Consider the following 19580-nt stretch of genomic DNA (forward strand, 5'->3'; position numbering starts at 1 on the left):
ACCGTGTGTGGTAATTCTCAGACCTGTGGACCCGGAGAGCCAAGTCCGATCCTAGTTCAGTCATTCACAAGGTGAGTGACCTTGGGCAGAGTTTTAAAACCTTGCTGAGCTTCCATTTCTTCAGCTTTCAATTGAAAGCCCCTAAAACTCACTTCACAGTGTCATGATGGGGGTTAAATTTAAATTTAATGAGATCACATATGCATTCAGCCCAGTGCCAATGCAGACACAGAGTGGGGGTCCCATGAGAAAGGTACTGAGGAGAGGCATATGCCACCTTCCCCCTTCCCTGTGAAACAGCCCTTACTAAGACCTGGCAAGGAAGGGCCATTCCATTACTTTCTTCCTTAACCTTCCCGATCAAGATGCAGACACAGTGCCTCTGCACAGCAGCCAGAACCAGCAAAGCTTTTGAAAAAGACGGATCCTTCCAGCTTGAGATGACGACGTGTTTCTAGAATTGTGATGGGAGTAGCTGAGTTAATGCCTGTTCAGCTTGATTTTACGTCTACAGGTTACTCGTTGAATTACCACTGGGCCATTCTTCATCGATAACTTTAAGCTTTAAGGAAGATGAGAATTCGTCAGCAGCAATGACCTAGGGTTGGATACGCTAGGAGCAAACTTGGAGGATACTCCGCTGCAGCCTGATGACAGCTGCGTGTGTGTGAGGGTGGCGGGCGGGACGCTTACCTTGAAGTCCACAGCTTAAGGGGACTCAGCAAAAAAACTGTTTTTAAAAGTTTTCTTTTGTAATCCTACATCCCTTTGTTTTAGGTACTTAAAAACAGTACTTCAAAGTCTATTTTTTAAAAACAAACAGTATTTTGATAAGGGGTCTCTAGGCTTCACCAGATGACCAAAGGGACCCACGGCACAATGAAGGGAAGAACACCTGTGTGAAGAACCACAGAACAGCTTAAAGGAACCCCGAAGCCTCTATCAACTGGGGACATCCCTGCGCTGTAGGCCTGACTGACTGGGAAGCAGCCGCTGGAAGGACTAAAGGACTTGGAGGATAAAACTGCTGCTTCCATCAGCAGGGTGTGCAAGTAAAACTCCTGTGGGCACCCAGGCCCCCACCCTGCCCCACCCCCCGGCTTCCAAACCCAGCACCACATCTAGCACAGCAGGGTGAGGACACACAGGGGTTGCTAAGACTAAACACATAAATTAAGGGAAGGAGATGGGCCCAGCAGGACCCTTCTGGACTTCTGGCAGGCCCTGACCAGAGGCTCTGGCCATTAGAAACGCTTCCTCAAGGAGAAGACTGTCATCCTGTCAGCCTGCTCATTACCTTCTCATAATACTGGATGTTCTTGTCGGCCATTCCCATGAGCAGCTGCCGGAAGTCCTGCCTCTTGCTGTTCTGCCACCTCTCCATGTCGGCTTTCAGATCAGCATTGAAACACTCCATCCGATCCTGACATTTCTCCACATTTGCTGGTACCTGGAAGGGGGATGCATACACAGGAGCTTTGTATGGGTAACGGGTACCTCATGCCCCTATGCTCACACATTTGTGAGAGGCCAGATTACTGCCTTAAAATGCCACGGCTCTTTCTCGACTCCATCTTCGCGGTAGCGGCAGCGGTATCTGCGGTTCAGTCGCCAACATGCAGCTCTTTGTCCGTGCCCAGGAGCTACACACTCTCGAGGTGACCGGCCAGGAGACGGTCGCCCAGATCAAGGCTCATGTAGCCTCTTTGGAGGGCATCGCTCCAGAAGATCAAGTGCTGCTCGTGGCAGGCACGCCCCTAGAGGATGAGGCTACCCTGGGCCAGTGTGGGGTGGAGGCTCTGAGCGCTCTGGAAGTAGCCGGCCGCGTGCTTGGAGGTAAAGTCCATGGTTCCCTGGCCCGAGCTGGGAAAGTAAGAGGTCAGACACCAAAGGTGGGCAAACAAGAGAAAAGAAGACGAAGACGGACCGGGCCAAGAGGCGTATGCAGTACAACCGGCGCTTTGTCAATGTTGTGCCTACCTCTGGCAAGAAGAAGGGCCCCAATGCCAACTCTTAAGTCCGTTGTCATCTTGGCTTTCTCTAATAAAGTCACTTAGCCCGATAAAAAAAAAAAAAAAGAAAGAAAATGCCATGAAAACACTCCCTCCTCTGGAGGCATTTATTTGTAGGCACAGCCTTGGGTTTCCAGATGTTAGAAAGAATTCTGAAAAGTGCTATCCTGACCCAAATTTTTAAACCCATCCAAGCCAAACAGTGACTTGTGGGGGAAACACCTGCCTGTTTACAAACAGGAAGAAGAAACGCTGTGATTCAGAGTCATATGTCTTTGGCCCCTTTTAGGACTCACCCATCCAAAAATGAAAAGGTGTGCAGATTTTGCAAGTGTACAGCAGTAGCTGGTATTGCGCTGCTATTCTCCTAGGCCCCATATTGAAACTAGAAAAGAGGGTTTTCCATATAACATGAACTGTTCCATTAACCGTGACGTTTTGGTGATGCCTCTCTCCATTAACCAGAGAATGCACTGCAATAAGACTACTGGCCCACTTTATAAATCAACTGGAGACTTGTCCACGCAATCCCCAGACAGCAGATAACCAAAAATAAAGAACTAAAATTGGGTAAGTCTGGGGAAATGGAAAGAAAGGTGTTTATGCATGTCAAAGCCCGTGAAATACAAAGAAGAAATATACAGCAGGCTATTCCTAGTATTTCTTAAGGAAGTTTAGAAGGCTTTCTCAAAATGGAACTAAGTCCCCTGAATTTCACAACTTTCACTTTGCTTTGGTGAGTTTCATCCATCCTACACAGCTAGAAAGAAAATACCCAATATTATAAGAAGGTAATGGGAAATGATCACCCTGGTACCCAAAGCACAAAGCTGGCTTCTCTCCTAACCCAGGAGCTCCACTGGACTTTGATGGTGCGTGGGAGGAGGGGGGCGGCCAACATGCCCAAAGCTGGGTCACACACCCACCTGCCAAATGCTTTCCCCAAACAAGTGAGGCCTTGTACATTTTGTGTGCTGGGGCCTCTGATCCCAAATGTAACCATCAAGGTCAATCTCTACCAACCAGGGAAGTTTTATACCCAGACCTTATGGGCAGGAGCTGACCCAGAAACACCTCAGGCAAGGCCAAGCCTGAGGGAGCCAACGCCTTCAGGGCTTCCAAAGTGCTGAGGGCACTTAGCCGTCTGCCACCTAGACCATTTGGCCATGGCTGCAGTACACAGGAGCAGGGAAAGTGGAGCCGCCTAGGTGAGGGGATTCAAATGTGCCTGGCACAGGCACTAAACTTGGGAGAGACAAGGATGAGTCAGAGAGGAAGGTATACAGTCAGGCATCCTGAGAGACTTAAAAGCAAGGAACTTTGGGGAATTCCCTGGCGTCCAGTGGTTAGGACTCGGTGCTTTCACTGCCATGGGCCCAGATTCTATCCCTGGTTGGGGAACTAAGATCCCACAAGCCGCTCAGCATGGCCGGAAAAAAACCCCACAAAAACCAATAACAAGGAACCTGTTTTTTGGGGGTGGGGGTAGGGGAGCGTTCTCCAAAGCACTTAAACTTCCGGAAGAAAGTTTTAAAAGGACTCGATTTTCCCTCCTGATCTAGGATTGAAGTCACTTTGCCTTTCCCTGCTGATTGACCTGTTACTGTTGGCCACCTTGAGGGAAACCAAAGTGTAAACAAGAGTGCCCTGGCTTTGCCTCTCCAGAGCCATTCCCTGACAAACATCCCAGGAAGCAGCCTCAACAGGCACCCAGCGAACCAGTCTCTGGGCTGACCTCCCTTCCCTCCCTGCAGGCACAGGCCAGTTCCCTTATTCCTCTCCTGGCCACTGCTCATTTTAGCATCTGGGGAAAAGTGCCACGATCAACTTCCTGTTTAGTTAACTACTGCAGCAAGGGGGAAAGCAAAGCTCTGAGTGGGAAACCTCCTGGGACACGGTGAGAAGAGAGGAGCTAGGCTCTCTGATTCCAAGGAGTGCTCACCCAGCAAAGATTCCTGGGTCTGGTCTGGGCATGGAAACTCCGGACTGCATGACTGCCTGAGCCTCGATGTGGGAAGTATTTTTTAGCTTATCATTTTCCCAACACACTCCACGCTGGGGACAGAGGGAAAGTGCTTAGGTCTCAGCAGCGAATCTCATCTCAAGTCACCCAGTCTAGTTGGGAAGAAAAATGAACATGGCTGGACACTGCGGGGAGATGTTTCGAGCGCTTTCTCTTCACTTGGAGCCTGTGACACGCACACTGTGAGGAGCAGCTGGAGGCTGAGGACAGCTTGGATGGGGGAGCGGGCTTCCCTGAAGAGGCGACTCTTCAAAGATGATGGAAGTGGGGCCTGTGACTGCAGAGGGATGGTACATGCAAGTGACAGAGATGAGACAACACCTGGACCCACCTCAGGAACAGCCAGCTCACAGGCCACAGAGCCCTCAAAGGCAGAGAGAGAGAGAGAGCCCCAGCTGGCGGGGAGCAGATGAGAAACCTGGGGCTCTTCCTGAAGGCCAGGGGTTCTGAGGCCCATTTAACTCAGGCGTCCTTTCTGGAAAATAGAAACGCCTTGTGCTTCCTCTTACTATAGAGACAGTTCTAGAGCCAGACTTCCAGGGTGTGAATACTGCATCTACCACTTCCTAGATGGGTGACGTTGGGCCTCTCCACGCCTCAGTTTCTTTTTCTGGATGATACCCTCCACCTTATAAGGTTGGAATGAGGTTAGATGAGGCAGTACATGCATAAAACTCCTGGTACCTGGCATGTGTTAAGCGCCGAACCAATTATTTGTTAGTTCTGATCAGTATCAATATTGTAAAGCGCTGTTCACGAAAGATAATCTATCATTTGCATAACCCCTCAAGTCAAGAATATTTTACTGAACTTTATTCCATGTCACATCAAAAGGTTTCTTTTTTATTTTCCAAATATAAAATATTATAATACGACTAAACATTTTCTTTCAAACTTCATGCCACCCTTCACCCATGCTACCTCACCCCAAGATTTCACCAGAGATGAGAGATGAGTCAACACCAAACTATACTGGCCTGTGATGACCCTCAGTACCCTGGAGCCAGGGTGATGGCTGAAATACCAGAAGGGACAGATCAGACCAACCTGGTGGAGACAGAACTGACAGATTTGGCAACCAACAGCACACAAGAAATAAAGCATAGGAAGTCAGAGAGGAGACTAAAGTTTGGGTGGCAGTAGTCCACCATACGGCTCACGGTAAAGGACAGGTCCACGGACCAGATAAAGGAGGCAGCTGCAGCCATGGGAAGGGTGAGACCTCCCTCCACAAGAGGGGGCTGAGCAACTCAATAACAAAAACAAAGAACCCATTTTAAGATGAGTAAAGGTCTCCAACAGACATTTCTCCCAAGAAGTTATATAAATCGCCAACAAGCACATGAAAAGATGCTCCCATCACAAATCCCGAGGGGAATGCAAATCAAAACCACCGCCACGTCCATGAGGACGGCTACTGTTAACAAACCAACCAACCAGAAAACACAAGGAATGGCAAGGATGGAGAAAATTGGAACCTTTGCACATGTGGAAGAGAGTATGGCAGTTCAACAAAAAATTATAGTATTACCATATGATCCAGCAATTCCACTTCTAGGTATATACCCAAAAGACTGAAAGCAGGGCCTCAAAGAGATATCTGTACACCCACGTTCCCTGCAGCATTATTCGCAAAAGACATAAGATGGAAGCTACTAAAGTGTTCGTCCACAGATGAATGGATAAATAAAATGCGATATACACCTACAATGTAATATCATTCAGCCTTAAAGAGGAAGAAAATTCTGACACATGCTACGACATGGATGAACCTTGAGGGCATTGTGCTAAGTGAAACAATCCAGTCACGAAAAAACAAATACTACTTCATTATAACTACCTATAAGCGATACCCAGAGTAGTCAAATTCATAGAAACAGAAAGTAGGAGAATGGTGGTTGCCAGGGACCAGAGGGAGGGGAAACAGGGCTTTGTTGTTCAATGAATATGGAGTTTCAGTTCCATAAGATAAAAGGAATTCTAGAGATTGGTTGCAACAATAATGTGAATTTACTATAACACTACTGAACTGCACAGTTAATAATGGTTAGGATGGTAAATTTTACGTTTTGTGTATTCTGCCATGATTAAAAAATTTTTTTAATATATGGGGGAATAAAAGAGGGGGCTAAGGAGGGGAGAGCCAAAGGATAGAAAAACTCATGGAAAAGCCTACATGTGTAGGCTTAATAAAGGAGTCAGCAAAAGTTACTAAGAAATACGGGCAGAGAAGCAGGAAGTGAGTCAGAGACAGCAGAGCCATAGAAGCACAAGGGTGGAGGAGGTTAGAAGAGGGAGGAGATGGGAGGGCTTAAAAAGAAGAGAATAAGAGAGATTGCGTGAGCTGCCTGAAGTGACCAGCTGCTGAAGTTGCCCAACTCTGCGGAGAGGAGGGCTTGCATTCCTCTCACTTTTGTTTCTTTCTGGATGGTGTCTTTGTGACAATCGATTCACTGACTAGTAACACCCTGCATTCCTTCCTAACTCAATGTTCTCATTTTTTGACTGAGGTACTGTTATCGAGTTATGCTACCTTGTACCTGGAGCAGGTAGAGATGGGAATAGCCGATGCTAACGGTCAGGTGTTGCTGATCACAAGATACCAAGAAGGGAAAAGAATCTCCAGACAAGACCTCAAAACACAACAATTTCTAAACAGAGGACAAGACTGCATTCTTCACATTGGTTCCCCTACCTCTCGTGAGAAGTTCCATTACAGAATACTGGTTGTGGAGCGATGGGAGAAGGGTAACACGGGATGAGATTCAGCACGTGTGTGCTGGAGAGCAGGGTGGTAATGTGAATTCACGCAACATTCACTGAAAAATGTATTAATGAACTCTTTCCACGTGCCAGGCATCTCTCAGCCCTACGATATGAATCTCTACCTAAGTATCCTTCTTGGAGCTAGGCTGGAGGCATCACATTATCTGCTCCCATGAGGGCAGTAGGTTAATAAAGTCCCCAAAGATTATATAAGGCAGACATGATCCCAGTATCGGGGGAGAGGTGCCAGGACCAATGACAGAACCAATTCAAGACGGTTGTCTTCTCGGCTATATGCCACTAAGTGAAAAGCAGGGCACAGCTTCCTAACTGGTGCTGTGTGAACGACAGCAATATTATCCCCCCAGCCCTCTGGGAAGCCAGAGTTCCAGGCTGGTCACCTCCAGTTTCAAGCAACCTGGTCTTTGATCTCAGTGTGCCATACAAATATTTTCATTTTCTATGGAAGCTGTGAGATGAAGAGAAGTTGAGGAAACACTGAGGCAGGGTAAAGATTGAGAAGAGGCTACTGAATTTGGCACATAGGAAGTCATTGGTGCCCTGAAAGAATGCTTTGGAAAAAAAAAATACATAAAAAGAAACAAGCTTCAGAGAATGGCAGCTGAGGAGGGAAAAGCGAGCGCCCACGTGGAGAGCAGATGCAATGAGAACAGGAGCCACGAGCTCCCCAACACCCGCTGAATGGACTAGCAGACACAGACGGAAGAGCCAGCGGCAGGCCCAGGTTCTCTGCCCAGTCCCTCTAGCATCAGCCGTGCATCTTACAAAAGCCGGAAGCCTCACCCCTCAGTGAAGCTAAGATTGCTGGGAGCCCTTGTGGTGGGGATAAAGGGCTCCCACTTTGGAACCAGACGCATCCGTGGCCCAATTCCAGCTCCACCGTGTGTGAGCATTGGCGTGTAAGTCATATAACTCCCCTGAGCGCTGGTTCCTCATCTTACAGATGAGGAACCGCATTGACAGAGTTTGTTATAGGAATCCAGTAAGGGAGGTGACAGAGTCCTGCCCTTCTGTGGCCGATGAGTCTGGTTTCCTAAGCTAGGCTGAGATCACAGCCGCCGTGGACAGGACTGGGAATTATCAGGTGTGTGTCTCCTCACTTGTCGAAAGTATCTGGAAACAACAGATACCCCTGCAAAACTCTCAGGTCTGCCGAAGCTCCATATTAACGAGTCTCCCTGTTCCTATCTGCTACTTCACAGCTGGAGTTCTTGCTCTCTGCCACATCCTCCCCATTCCAGAAGGTGCACCATTCTGGTGATTCTAAGAGACTCTGAAGGTCCACAGCCTTCAGGAGGCCTGTCCCACTGACCGCAGGTGCTCCTTCCTCTCCTCACCTGCTCTCACCCCGAGGAGTGGCACTTCAGCCCCTCTCGCGGTCCGCTCCGCCCGGCCCCGCACCACAACACCTCAGCTCCACGATGACGCTGCCCACTCCCAGCAGCCTCTTCACCTGGCCCGTAGCCAGTACAAGCTACCAGTGGGTCAGGGCCTGAAATACTCCCTCTCTTTCTTTCTTTTTTAACCTTGTATGAAGCATTCTCTCCTAGCATCCCTTCTTCTTTTATTTTTTGAACCAGCGACCTGTGAATATATTAGCATCTGAAAAGAGTCAAATGCAGAATAAAATGTGCAGGTTCCCCCCATGGTTTACCCTCATATGAGTCCACAACAGACTGTGCATGCTTCCCGTCCAGTTTTAAATGCCATTCCTCAGCCCCCCTGTGTTTCTAGTAATAGCTTTGTCTCAAGCTGCTAAGGAGGGGCAAATTCTCAGATTTCCCCCAGTCTGTGGTCCTGACAGATGCAGCAGAAGGCAGCCAGCCACCCCCCCCACCCCCAGCTGAATGCCTGTAATTTGTCCAACCTCAAAATTAAAGTGAGGAAGGCCAAGCCTGCAAAAGCAAAGCTCCATCTTCCTGAGAATAAGCCACCTCGGGGTCTGCTGAGTTTCGTCAACCTAAAAACAAAGCAAAACTTCAAATTCTGCGACGCAAACGTTTCCCCTCAGCTCTAGCGGCCTCGCCGCTGCCCGCCCTCAGCACACGCCGAGAAGCTGCAGCCACGGGGCCCTCCGTCCGGCAGCCGGAGCCACGGGGCTCAGGCCTCTGTCCTCAGACGTCCACGCCAGTGTGAAATCCCGGTGAGGGACACGGAGACCCAAGAGGCCATTTCCTTCTTCTGGGTTACAGAGAAGTGACCTCCCCATGGCTTCACATAAAATCAACTTTCCCTCACTCCTCAGAGCAACGTTTCAAGATTTCACCTCAAAACAGAATCAGCCCCAAGATTCCCTCAGGTCTTCTGTTAACATGCCCAGACCCGGCGCCTCCCTGTGAAAACTATCTTTCAGTGGGAATCTGGAAAGTGAAGCTCAAAACATGAAACAATAAACAAAGCACAGAAACATCTTAAGCTACTCATTTCCTACAACAGGTCTCTCCCTGCTGATGGGTGGTCAGGGAGGAAAGACGCTCAGGAGGCGTGGAGAAGCAGGGGACTCTTTGGGACACAAGGAAACAATGCCCCCAACAGTGCAGTGAGAAAAAACATTTTTAATAATTAAGAAAAAAAAAAGTGGCAACAAACCCAGAAAATGAAGCTCTCATTCAGCAGTCCTACTAGAGGCAACAGGAGCTAGTTTGGAAAACAGAGGATCTACCAATGAAGCATCTGTTACTACATCAGACACTGGGCTGATTTTTCTATCTTCACAGCAATCCCATGTACGCATCCCACAAAGGCTAATGAGCAAACCAGTCCAAGCTGGGGGACAGAGCTGGGATTCAAACCCAGGGCCATGTGATTCTAAATCCTGTGCTCTGTCTACCAAACCATGGTTGACTTGGACAGGCTGCCCACTGAGCCCTCCTTTGCCCACCAAAGTAGTGGCTGCCCCAGACCCTCAACTGGAGACACAATTCCTGCTGCCCCCACCATTGGATCCCACTCACTGGTACATGGTCGGGACGGCCCCTGTTTTGTTAAGTATCACCACTGCTAAATAAGTAGCCAAGTTCACTCTGGTGTGGCTCCCACGAGAGAGAAGGAAGACAAACTCCGCCTCCCCACGGTGTGCTGAGAGGGTATAGGTGTGTTTGGGACCTATTGGTTGGTCTCCTTGGCTAGAAAGAAACCCTTCCCCATCTCGTAAGGACTCCTGTGGCCAAGAGGATGAGTCGTACGGATAAGTGATGCTCCAGGGAGGTGAGAACAGCAGCAGCAGGAAGATTTCAACACTCCCTGGGAGGAGAAGGGAAGTCACCCAGGCCAGCAAGAAGGGTAGAGCACGAGGTGGGAGCTCTCCCAGGTGGAACACGTGAGCCAGAAACAGCTGTTTCCTCTGCTCTGTCTGCTCCAGAGTGGGTGTGACCTGCAGGCAGCCAGCAATCCAGGGCACAGTCAACATTTAATTCGGCCTATTACTCATAACCTTTAGTTCCTGTCTTTGGAAAGGAACTGTCCCCAGTAGGGCTGAACATATACTAAATGCCAAAACCAGCCTCTGACAAAGCTTGCATTCGGTGCTGAGCAGGTACGAATGCTGACAGAACTATTTAAGTGACATCATTTAAATACAGGACCTTCAGCTTCCAAACTAGGCTAGTGGCAGAACTTGCTGTCTTTCCTTCCCTCCCTAGCCAGGAAGAGTGACTTCTATACTTATATTTAGAAGCTAAATTGTTAAGAGTGAACTTTTTAAATACAGCATTCCACGTCATCCCTTTAAGTGACACTGAGACGTGGGCTCAGCAGGCCGTGTTCCACAATATCAGAGGGACAGCTAGGAATTAGTCGGCGGGACGGGCTGCTGAAGACAGAGGGCAGCTGTGCACACAGTGCTGTAAAAGTGCTCACTCTCAGCTTCTGCGCTTTTCTCCTCCTGGGTTGGTTACAGTTTGTGGACCAGTCCACAAATCACACTTCTGAGAACACTGATCTAGACTGTTCTTCCCCAGTCTCCTCAGCCCCATTTCATAGACAGGAACTGCCTATAAATGGCAGAGCTGGAAACCTTAAATAAAAAAAAAAAAAAAAACAAAAAAACAGGAAACAGCAGGAGAGTCAACCGCCAACGTACATTAGACATAAAAGGGAGCAAAAAGAGGAAAAGAACAGCATCAACCCCGCCCAGCTAGCACTGACCATCTTGGTCATATGGATCTAGGGACACGAATTCGCTCGTCATCCGGGGGGCATCACTGCCGGAAGCCCGGAGCAGCCCGCCCGCCCACCCCGGGCGGTTCCCCTGACCTTGGGCCGCTCTTCCTTCCTCAGAGCCACAGCTTCCAGTTTGGCTTCGTACTCGGCTTGCACTTGGTCCCTTTTCTTCAGCACGCTCTGTGGGAGGGAGAAAGGGCAGCGTGAACACAGCTGTTGCTTCTGTACCCCGTTCCTCCTTGAATCATGGCCCCAGCCAGCCAAGTGCTCCTAGGACGGTCTGGCTGCAGCATGACACAGGCTCTGGAGGCAGCAGGGGTGGAGGAGGGAGAGAGGGAGAACCGTGCTCAGAGATGGAGCTTTCTAGCACGGTAACTCAGCCTGACGCTGAAAGCGACAGAGGCCTGGGAAAGGGCGAGGTAGGGGGAGCGGTGCCCACCAGCAGGCATGCGCACAGGGAGAACTCAGCTGTGCCAAGACGTGGAGCCTGGCAGGTGACAAGGCGGGACGTTCTCTGAACCGTTAATGAGAAAGTCTAAGTCACGAGAGTTCTTGTCTCTTTAATTCACTGAGTTGACCCCTGGTGGACTGATTTGCTCATTGATCATTATTAGCTACTTGTCTGTCCTCCACTCTGGGCCAGTTATGCAAAGAGCAAAGAGATACAGCTCGTATTTGAGGGGTTCCAGCTAAGGGAGAGGTTCAGACACGGCAGGAGGCTGCTTGTGCTCGAAGAGCCACGGACGGGGCCAGAAGCCCTGCAACCATGCGGCGAGCCCGCCAGAGTGAGCGGTGATGGGAGCCAGGCTGGGTGGAACAAGGCGGAGGCAAGCCAGGCACCCAGAATGCAAAATTTAAGGAGACCCTCAGTCTTGGGCCCTGTGCAAGTTCAAGGTTGGCACCTGAGCGTGTTTCCCTAAATCTGTGCCCTGGGCGCCTCCCTCGCCTCATCTGCTCCTGGCTCTGCCTCTAAGACCTCACCAGATACAACAGAAAAGGATCAGTTTCATCCCAGGGTTTCTTTTTTCTTCTTTTAGTAGAACCACAAATGACAAACGAAGAGTAATAAGAACTTTCTTTGCCACTAACTCAGAAGACACAAACTGCTGTGAGAGCTTCGAATCTCACGCTCTCTGGCAGAGCATGGAGTCCGGGCAGGAAGGAGCCATTCCTTGGCTAAAGAAGTGGACACCCTGTGTCCTTAGCACGTGCTAAGAGGTGATGAGTGACTGAATCACTGACAACGCTCTGATGCTTCTAATGGAAGGCGTCAGCATGGGGAACCTCAAGTCTCCCCTAAGTAAGTATTTACTTGGAAAAGTGTTTCACCACTAGAAGAACGTGAAGTAAAACTTGCAATAGCTTCCCTTTTCATTGCTTGTCACTCAGCATTCTCTTCGGCGCTCTGAAGTTACCTCCCCACACTCATCAGCCTCTGAGCAGGAACACTGATGGTGCTGTTCATAGAACCTTGTGTTGTGATGGAAACGTTCCATGATCTGCACTATCCAGTACAGCGGCTGCTCGTCCCACGTGCTGACTGAGCTCTTGAAATGTGGCTGGTGTGACTGAGGAACTGGATTTAAATTTTTATTAATTTTACCTGATTTGATTAAACTGAAATAACAGGACTTCCTTGGTGGTCCAGTGGTTAAGAATCTGCCTTCCAATGCAGCGGATGTGGGTTCGATCCCCTCCCCCGTCGGGGAACTAAGATCCCACAGGCCGCGGGGCAACTAAGCCCACACGCCACAACTCCTGAGCCCGTGAGCCACAATGAGTGAGGCTGCATGCTGCAACTACCGAGCCCGTGTGCTCTGGAACCTGTGCGCCACAACTACAGAGCCCGCACGCTCTGGAGCCTGCATGCCACAACTAGAGAGAAGCCCGCACACCACAACTAAGACCCGACACAGCCAAAAATAAAATTAAATAAATAAATAAATATTTAACTGAAATAGCCACCCATGGCAAGGGGCTGCCATACTGAACAGAACAAATCAATAAAGTAAAAAACAGAACAAAAAAACAGGGGTCCTTTCTGGATTTCACAGAGCCGAAAGCATTCTTAATCTACTGGTCTGGTATCAGCACTAGCTGCTCTCCATGGAGACACAAATATGGTTCCCTCGGGGCCAGGGGCAGGGGCACCTAGAACCCATGCCAGGGACTCCCTTCACAGGACGCCTCACATCTTACTGGGAAAAGCGCACATCCAGGCTAGGAACAGGGTTCCAGGAACTAGGGTGAGTTGTTCCAGTGACACACCCCTGTCAGTGTGGCAAGAACCTCACAACCAAAGCTAGAAATGCTCTTAAAACAATACCTTGGGACACAGCACAGCTGTGTGTGTTGTGCTCTCTGCTGTATCCCCAGCACTTGGGTAAGTGAACGAAGGAATGTTAAGGCAGGGCAGAAACAGGGTGAGGACGGCTGTGGAGGGCGGGGCAGGGGCACGCAGAGGGGAACGCAAGTATCTCCACGCCCCTCCCCTTGTTGATTTCTGGTGTCCACTAGAATCAGAGACCCCTACAGATCTCTGTGAGAAGCTCAGATGGTAAATGTCTGCAGGGACTAGCCTCCCACCCAAAACAGCAGATTCTGCCGATAAACCTGGCCACACTAGCCTGTGGTTGAGGGGGCCTGAGCCTACGATGGAGTGAAAGGGCCAAGATACTTGTCAGCATCTGCAGAGAAGTTCCTGGGGCCTCCTGTCCCCAGTTCTGCTCCAAGTCTCTCTGTAGAGGTTGCCCAGGCCCCCAGGCAGGGAGGGATGGTGAGAGGAGCCCTGTCAGCTCCACTCAGCTAAATGCATCTCCTCTCCCTACCCCCAAAGCAGGCAAGGGGGCCCCAAGATTCAGCCACACACGCCCCCTCCCACTACTGGGACCGTGCCTTCCTTGGCCCAGAGGAGAGGTAAGGGCTCTGTCTCCTCAGCCACTGCAATCCCAGCCTCGCCTGGAGCAACCAGACACTGCCTTCTCATGAAGCCTGACTGGAGGATTTGGGCTAACATCCCTGCCTCAGTGGACAGCGGAAATAACTCCCAACAACAAAAGCTCACAACGACCCTGCGGCAGTGAAAGGATGCCACCGCCATTCTACAGGCAAGAACACTACGGCACCGTGGAGGGACCTGGTTGAGGCCACACTGCTGGCTAAGAGCACGGTGGTGACTCACCCGGGCTTCTCCTGCTGCGTTCCAGGGCAGAGCGCGGCTTCTCAGCCTGCCTGCAATCCAACCAGGCTAAAGGCTAAAGGCTGGGAAACCTGTTCTGAATCAAGATAAACTGTGGAAGACTACCATCCTCGCTGGGAGCACCTTTGAACACCACGGTCGATGGTCTGCAGGGACTGGCCTCGCAGCCGAAACAGCACAGATTCTGCAGATTAACCTGGCCACACTAGCCTCTGGTTGAGGGGGCCTGAGCCTACGATGGAGTGAAAGAGCCAAGATACTGTGTCAGCATCTGCAGAGAGGCTCTTCTATCACTGAGTGACAAGCAAAAGACATTTGTCATCTGAGCTTCTCACAGAGATCTATAGGGGTCTCTGATTCCAGTGGATACCAGAAATCAACAAGAGGAGGGGCGTGGAGATCTGCGTGCCCCTGCCCCGCCCTCCACAGCCATCCTCACCCTGTTTCTGCCTTGCCTTAACATTCCTTCATTCACTTACCCAAGTGCTGGGGATACAGCAGAGAGCAAAACACACAAAACCCCTGCCCACCTGGAGCTTACATTCTAGAGGGGAGGCAGATAACACACAAGTAAAATGTAACAATATAGCGCGTGTAAGGCAGTGCTGGTGTCCAGGAAGAAAGATAAAATAGGAAAGGAGGATGTAAAGCACTGAGGGTTTGGGAGATGACGAATTGTACACTGGGTGGCCAGGGAGGACCTCAATGAGGGGTGACTTTTTTTTTTAAAATAAATTTATTTTCTTTTATTTATTTTTGGCTGAGTTGGGTCTTCGTTACTTTCCCCAGCTGCAGGGAGCGGGGGCTACTCCTCGTTGTGGAGCGCCGGCTTCTCATTGCGGTGGCCTCTCCCGCTGCGGAGCACGGGCTCTATGCCCGAGGGCTTCATTAGTTGTGGCAGACGGGCTCTAGAGCACAGGCTCAGCAGTTGTGGCGCACAGGCCCAGCTGCTCCGCGGCACGTGGGATCTTCCCGGACCAGGGCTCGAACCCGTGTCCCCTGCATTGGCAGGTGGATGCTCAACCACTGCGCCACCAGGGAAGCCCGAGAGGTGACTTTTAATTAGAGACACGGAATACATTTCTCTCAAATGCTATATATATTTTTTAATGTAGAGCATTTCATCACAATTTCAAAATGATCCTAGTAATCTGCAACTTCACTACCCTTCTTTTCAAATGCAGAGGAAAAAAAATGACTTGTTTCTTTAATAAATAAATTGCAAGGAAAAACAGAGGGGGAGGGATTTCTAAAATATTAAAAAAATATATCAAGCAATGTATGGATTTTATTTATATCCCAATTTGGGAAAAAACTATAAAAACAGTGTCTGAGACAACTGGGGAAATCGAACACTAACTGCATATTTGAGGAAATATTAAGGGGAAAAAAATCTGTTTAGGTGTGATAATAATGTGGTCCTTTTTCTTTTTTAAAAGAATGCTTGCATTTCAGAGATATGTATTTTTGTATGAAGTGATGTGATGCCTGGGATTTGCTTTAAAATAACCCAGGGGGCGGGGGCTGGGAGCAGGGGGAGGAGAGCTAGAACAAGATGGACCGTGAGTGGGCGACTGTTGCAGCCGGCTGATGGGTACGTGGGGGACGGTTATACTTCCACCCTACTTTTGGATATGTTTGAATTTTTCCATGATAAAAAAGTTAAGCAATGGAAACATAACACCTGTCATCCAAAATGTTTACTTTACAAACTAACAACAGCCATTAAACAAAAGTGTCTGGAAGTTCAATCACAGATACATTCTGTGTTTTGGCTCTCAACATCTGCACTGAATTTTCTCCAAGAACGTGCCACAATGGTCAGTATCAATAGGAAAGTCCAACATCCAGGAAACAGGAAAGTCTCCACCCCCAGAGCTCATGCTCATGTCTCCCCGAGGAGGCTGTTGGCTCACAAACGTGGAGGAGGAGGAGAGAGCAGCCAAAAACAGCCCCAATGCAAATGGTCCACAGGTCCGGAAGGTTTTTAAGCTTCAAGTCTTTCTGTAAGAGGGACATTAGGATGCAGGGTTGACAGTACAGAATGGCTTGTATTCTGGTGCGCCAAGGGCTGACAGCCCAAAAGACCCAGGAGGAATTTGTGTAGAATAATGAGGGTTCCGTAATAAAGAAGCTCAAATGAGAATAAAAATCAAACAGCCAAAACCAAACAAAACCCAGACTCACAGATACAGAGAAAAGATCGGTGGTTGCCAGAGGGAAGAAGGGTTAGGAGGATTACAAAATGGGTGAAGGGTATCAAGAGGTACAAACTTCCAGGTATAAAATAAGTAAGTGGACTTCCCTGGTGGCACAGCGGTTAAGAATCTGCCTGCCAATGCAGGTGACACGGGTTCAATACCTACCTGGTCTGGGAAAATACCACATGCTGCGGAGCCACTAAGCCCGTGCGCCACAACTACTGAGCCTGTGCTCTAGAGACCGCGAGCCACAACTACTGAAGCCTGCGCGCTCTAAGGCCTGTGTGCCACAACTACTGAGCCCGCATGCTGCAACTACTGAAGCCCGCACAACTAGAGCCCATGCTCCGCAACAAGAGAAGCCACCGCAATGAGAAGCCCGCGCACCGCAACGAAGAGTAGCCCCCGCTCGCCACAACTAGAGAAAGCCCATGCGCAGCAACGAAGACCCAATGCAGCCAAAAATAAATAAAATTTAAAAAATAAAAATAAATAAAATAAGTCATGGGGATGTACTGTATAGCATGGAGAATAGTCAATAACACTGTACTAACTCTGTAAGGTCACAGGGTAAATAAAGTTATTTTGGTGATTGTTTTGCAATGTATACAAATGTGGAATCATTATGTTGTACACATGAAACTAATATTATATGTCAGATATACTTCAATTTTTAAAATTTATAATAATTTAAAAAGAAATCTGACACCCGACATAGCCCTATGGCCTGTCTTTGCGTGCCCCTCTAGGAGAGCATTTTCCTATGGGGAGGAAAATTAGTCTGAACTTGGTCCTGATGACATAATTTCTGATTAAATGACTGAACTTAGGTTGCCCCATTCAACATGCTCTTTTTACGTATTCATTCTTTGATGACAGACAACCTGTGAGTTAAATTTTCTAGGGCAATGTTGGTAATACTAAAACCACACATTTTGCCTTAGTTTTAAAAAATACTTGTTACAGAAAATCTGGAAAATAAAGAAAAAGGTAGAGGAGGGGGGAAAAAGCACCCACAATCTCATCTTTCAGGCACAACCAGTAACACGTTTTGTCTTTACTTCTAGTCTTTTCTCTTGAATGACTCCTTTGATGGTCCCCACTTCTCTGTGTCTCTTCCTGGCACGTCTGTTTTTCAAATGTTGGACACCTGAAATATTTTGGTCTGGCCCTCTCACTTTTATATTCTTTTTCTCTCCAATCCTCCATCTGTCTTTCTGTTTCACTTTAAAGTGATTTCCTTAACTTTTTCTGCTAACTCTTCTCTATTGATTTTGTTTTTTCATTTCTATCATGATCTTCATTTCCATGAGCTCTTTGTTTATTCTCTGGATTTTAAAAAATGCTTGTTTTATGGCTGTGACATCTCTTCTCTTTCTGAAGATACTGATTTTTTTTTTTCCTGGAAGTTTTCTTCTCCCTCAATGATGCTTTATGTTTTTCCTTCTCTGTATTTACTTGATACTCATATTAGAACCTTCCCTTAAATATCTGGCGACCCTTATCTGCACACTCACCTAAGAGGGAGACACTAAAAAACTGGCTGAAAGCTCTGTGACTTCGAGGTCTTGCTGACAGTTCTCTACAGGGACTCTGCTGGGTCATTTCATTGAAGATTCCCCTATCCCTCTCAATATCAGTATATTCTAGTCTCTTCTCCCAAAACCTGTTTAGATTTTTCCAAAAGGCTCTTTTAATGCTTGCAGGGAAGGTATAAGGCTGAGAGCCAAGCAGAGGAAGACGACTAAGAATCTCAAATCTCAGTAACCTTTTGCTTTAGATTTTAGGATCTTAGCCGCCACCTTTAACTTTGCCTGGCGGCTCTCGGTCCAGAGACCCTCAATTTTTTTTTTTTATCACCCTCCAGCTCTGCCCAAGTGGCAAAGCGATAGTGGCCCCTGTGTGAGGAGGGAGGACAGAATCGGAAGCTCTAACTGCTTCTGAAACAGACCCCTGACTAATCCTTCTCTTTCACTCCATCTTTCCCTCAGTCCCGAGGTACTTGGTGCTGCCAATTCTTGACCATTTTGAAGGAGTCCCCGGTGTAAACCAGGTGGCTTCTTAGTCTTTCCCCACCGTCAGCTTGGGCGGCTTTGAGTCACCTGAGTCCCTGTCACCTCTCAATTTGCTTTTAGTTCCTCACTGTACTGCGATTGTTTCCCTTCCTGCTGCTCTTTGTCTTTGCGGAAGCATATCTTTCAAAAAAAATCATTCTAGTGTCATTTTGGTTTCATGAAAAAGAGGAAGTTTCAATATGTATCCAGTCTGCCCTAACTCAGAATCTCAGAGTTTTAATTTTTATACTTTTCTAATTTTTAAAAACATTTGAGATCATCATGTACATTTCTACATCCGGATTCTTCACATTTTCAAGAAATCAGGCCCTCAGTCCATAATCACTTTTGTTTAGGAAGGAGGACTTTTCTCCCCGAAATCAATCTTCCAGAAAATCTTTTTGGTTTTTGAAAGGCACCAGAAGTGGGCAACCTAAAGCACTGACTAGTCATTTGACTCATTAGCTCCGCCTTGTGGCCTCTGAGGAGAAAAAGGTGGGCAGGCTGAAGAAACCACCCGGCAATTAAATAACCAGCATTTGAAAACAGCAATCCTGGAACATTGCTCAAAGTATTTATCTCCAACTCAAACTGTCCTCAAACCCAAACTTCTGCATCCACATCTTACACCTCTAATCACGATCAGCAATGACTTCCATATTATTAAATCCGATGGCCACCATTTATCATGCTCTTTCTAAAAACACTTCTCTTGGTTTCCCTAAGGTCATCCTCTACTCTTTTTCTCCTACCACACTGACCATTCCTTCTCAGGCTACTTTCCTACTTGTTCCACCCCCTAATTAGGTGCTACACCACTAAATATTGCCAATATACACCACTAAATATTGCCACTAAATATTGCCAATATTGCCTAATTAGGTGCTACACCACTAAATATTGCCAGTGCCTCAGGAAGCAGGCCTGGACTATTTACCTCGAGCTCATCTCACCAGATAATCTCCCCGACTCTCGTAGATTTAAACGCCATCTATAAAGAAATGACTCCCAAATTTCTATTCCCACTCTAAACTCATAACCAGCTGCCATGACATCACTACTTTAATGACTAACAGGCATTTTCTTAACTGAATATGGACAAAACAACCTGATTCCCAACTGCCCAATCTGTTCCACCCCAAA

At 48.1% G+C, this 19580-nt stretch overlaps 2 protein-coding genes across 14 annotated transcripts in view; one reads left to right on the forward strand and one right to left on the reverse strand.

Moving 5' to 3' along the window:
• Window positions 1–19580, reverse strand: part of SNX30 (sorting nexin family member 30) — a 121515-nt gene that overhangs the window by 18469 nt on the left and 83466 nt on the right. For 8 of the 13 annotated variants that reach the window (XM_060154593.1, XM_060154592.1, XM_060154586.1 and 5 more), the window contains 2 exons: window positions 11077–11163; window positions 1298–1450 (listed from right to left, as the gene is read on the reverse strand). In XM_060154593.1, the coding sequence (XP_060010576.1) occupies window positions 1298–1450; window positions 11077–11163 (240 nt within the window). Of the gene's footprint in view, window positions 1–1297; window positions 4128–10680; window positions 10838–11076; window positions 11164–19580 lie in introns of those variants that run through there. The other 5 variants (XM_060154594.1, XM_060154598.1, XM_060154596.1 and 2 more) reach the window with 4 other exon arrangements.
• LOC132523431 (ubiquitin-like protein FUBI) lies at window positions 1564–2072 on the forward strand. Its single transcript, XM_060154601.1, is given in 2 exon segments — window positions 1564–1905; window positions 1908–2072. Coding segments are annotated over 2 exon segments (399 nt in total). The 5' UTR covers window positions 1564–1616; the 3' UTR covers window positions 2018–2072.

Source organism: Lagenorhynchus albirostris, chromosome 7 (assembly GCF_949774975.1).
Source record: "Lagenorhynchus albirostris chromosome 7, mLagAlb1.1, whole genome shotgun sequence".
NCBI classification, from domain to species: domain Eukaryota; kingdom Metazoa; phylum Chordata; class Mammalia; order Artiodactyla; family Delphinidae; genus Lagenorhynchus; species Lagenorhynchus albirostris.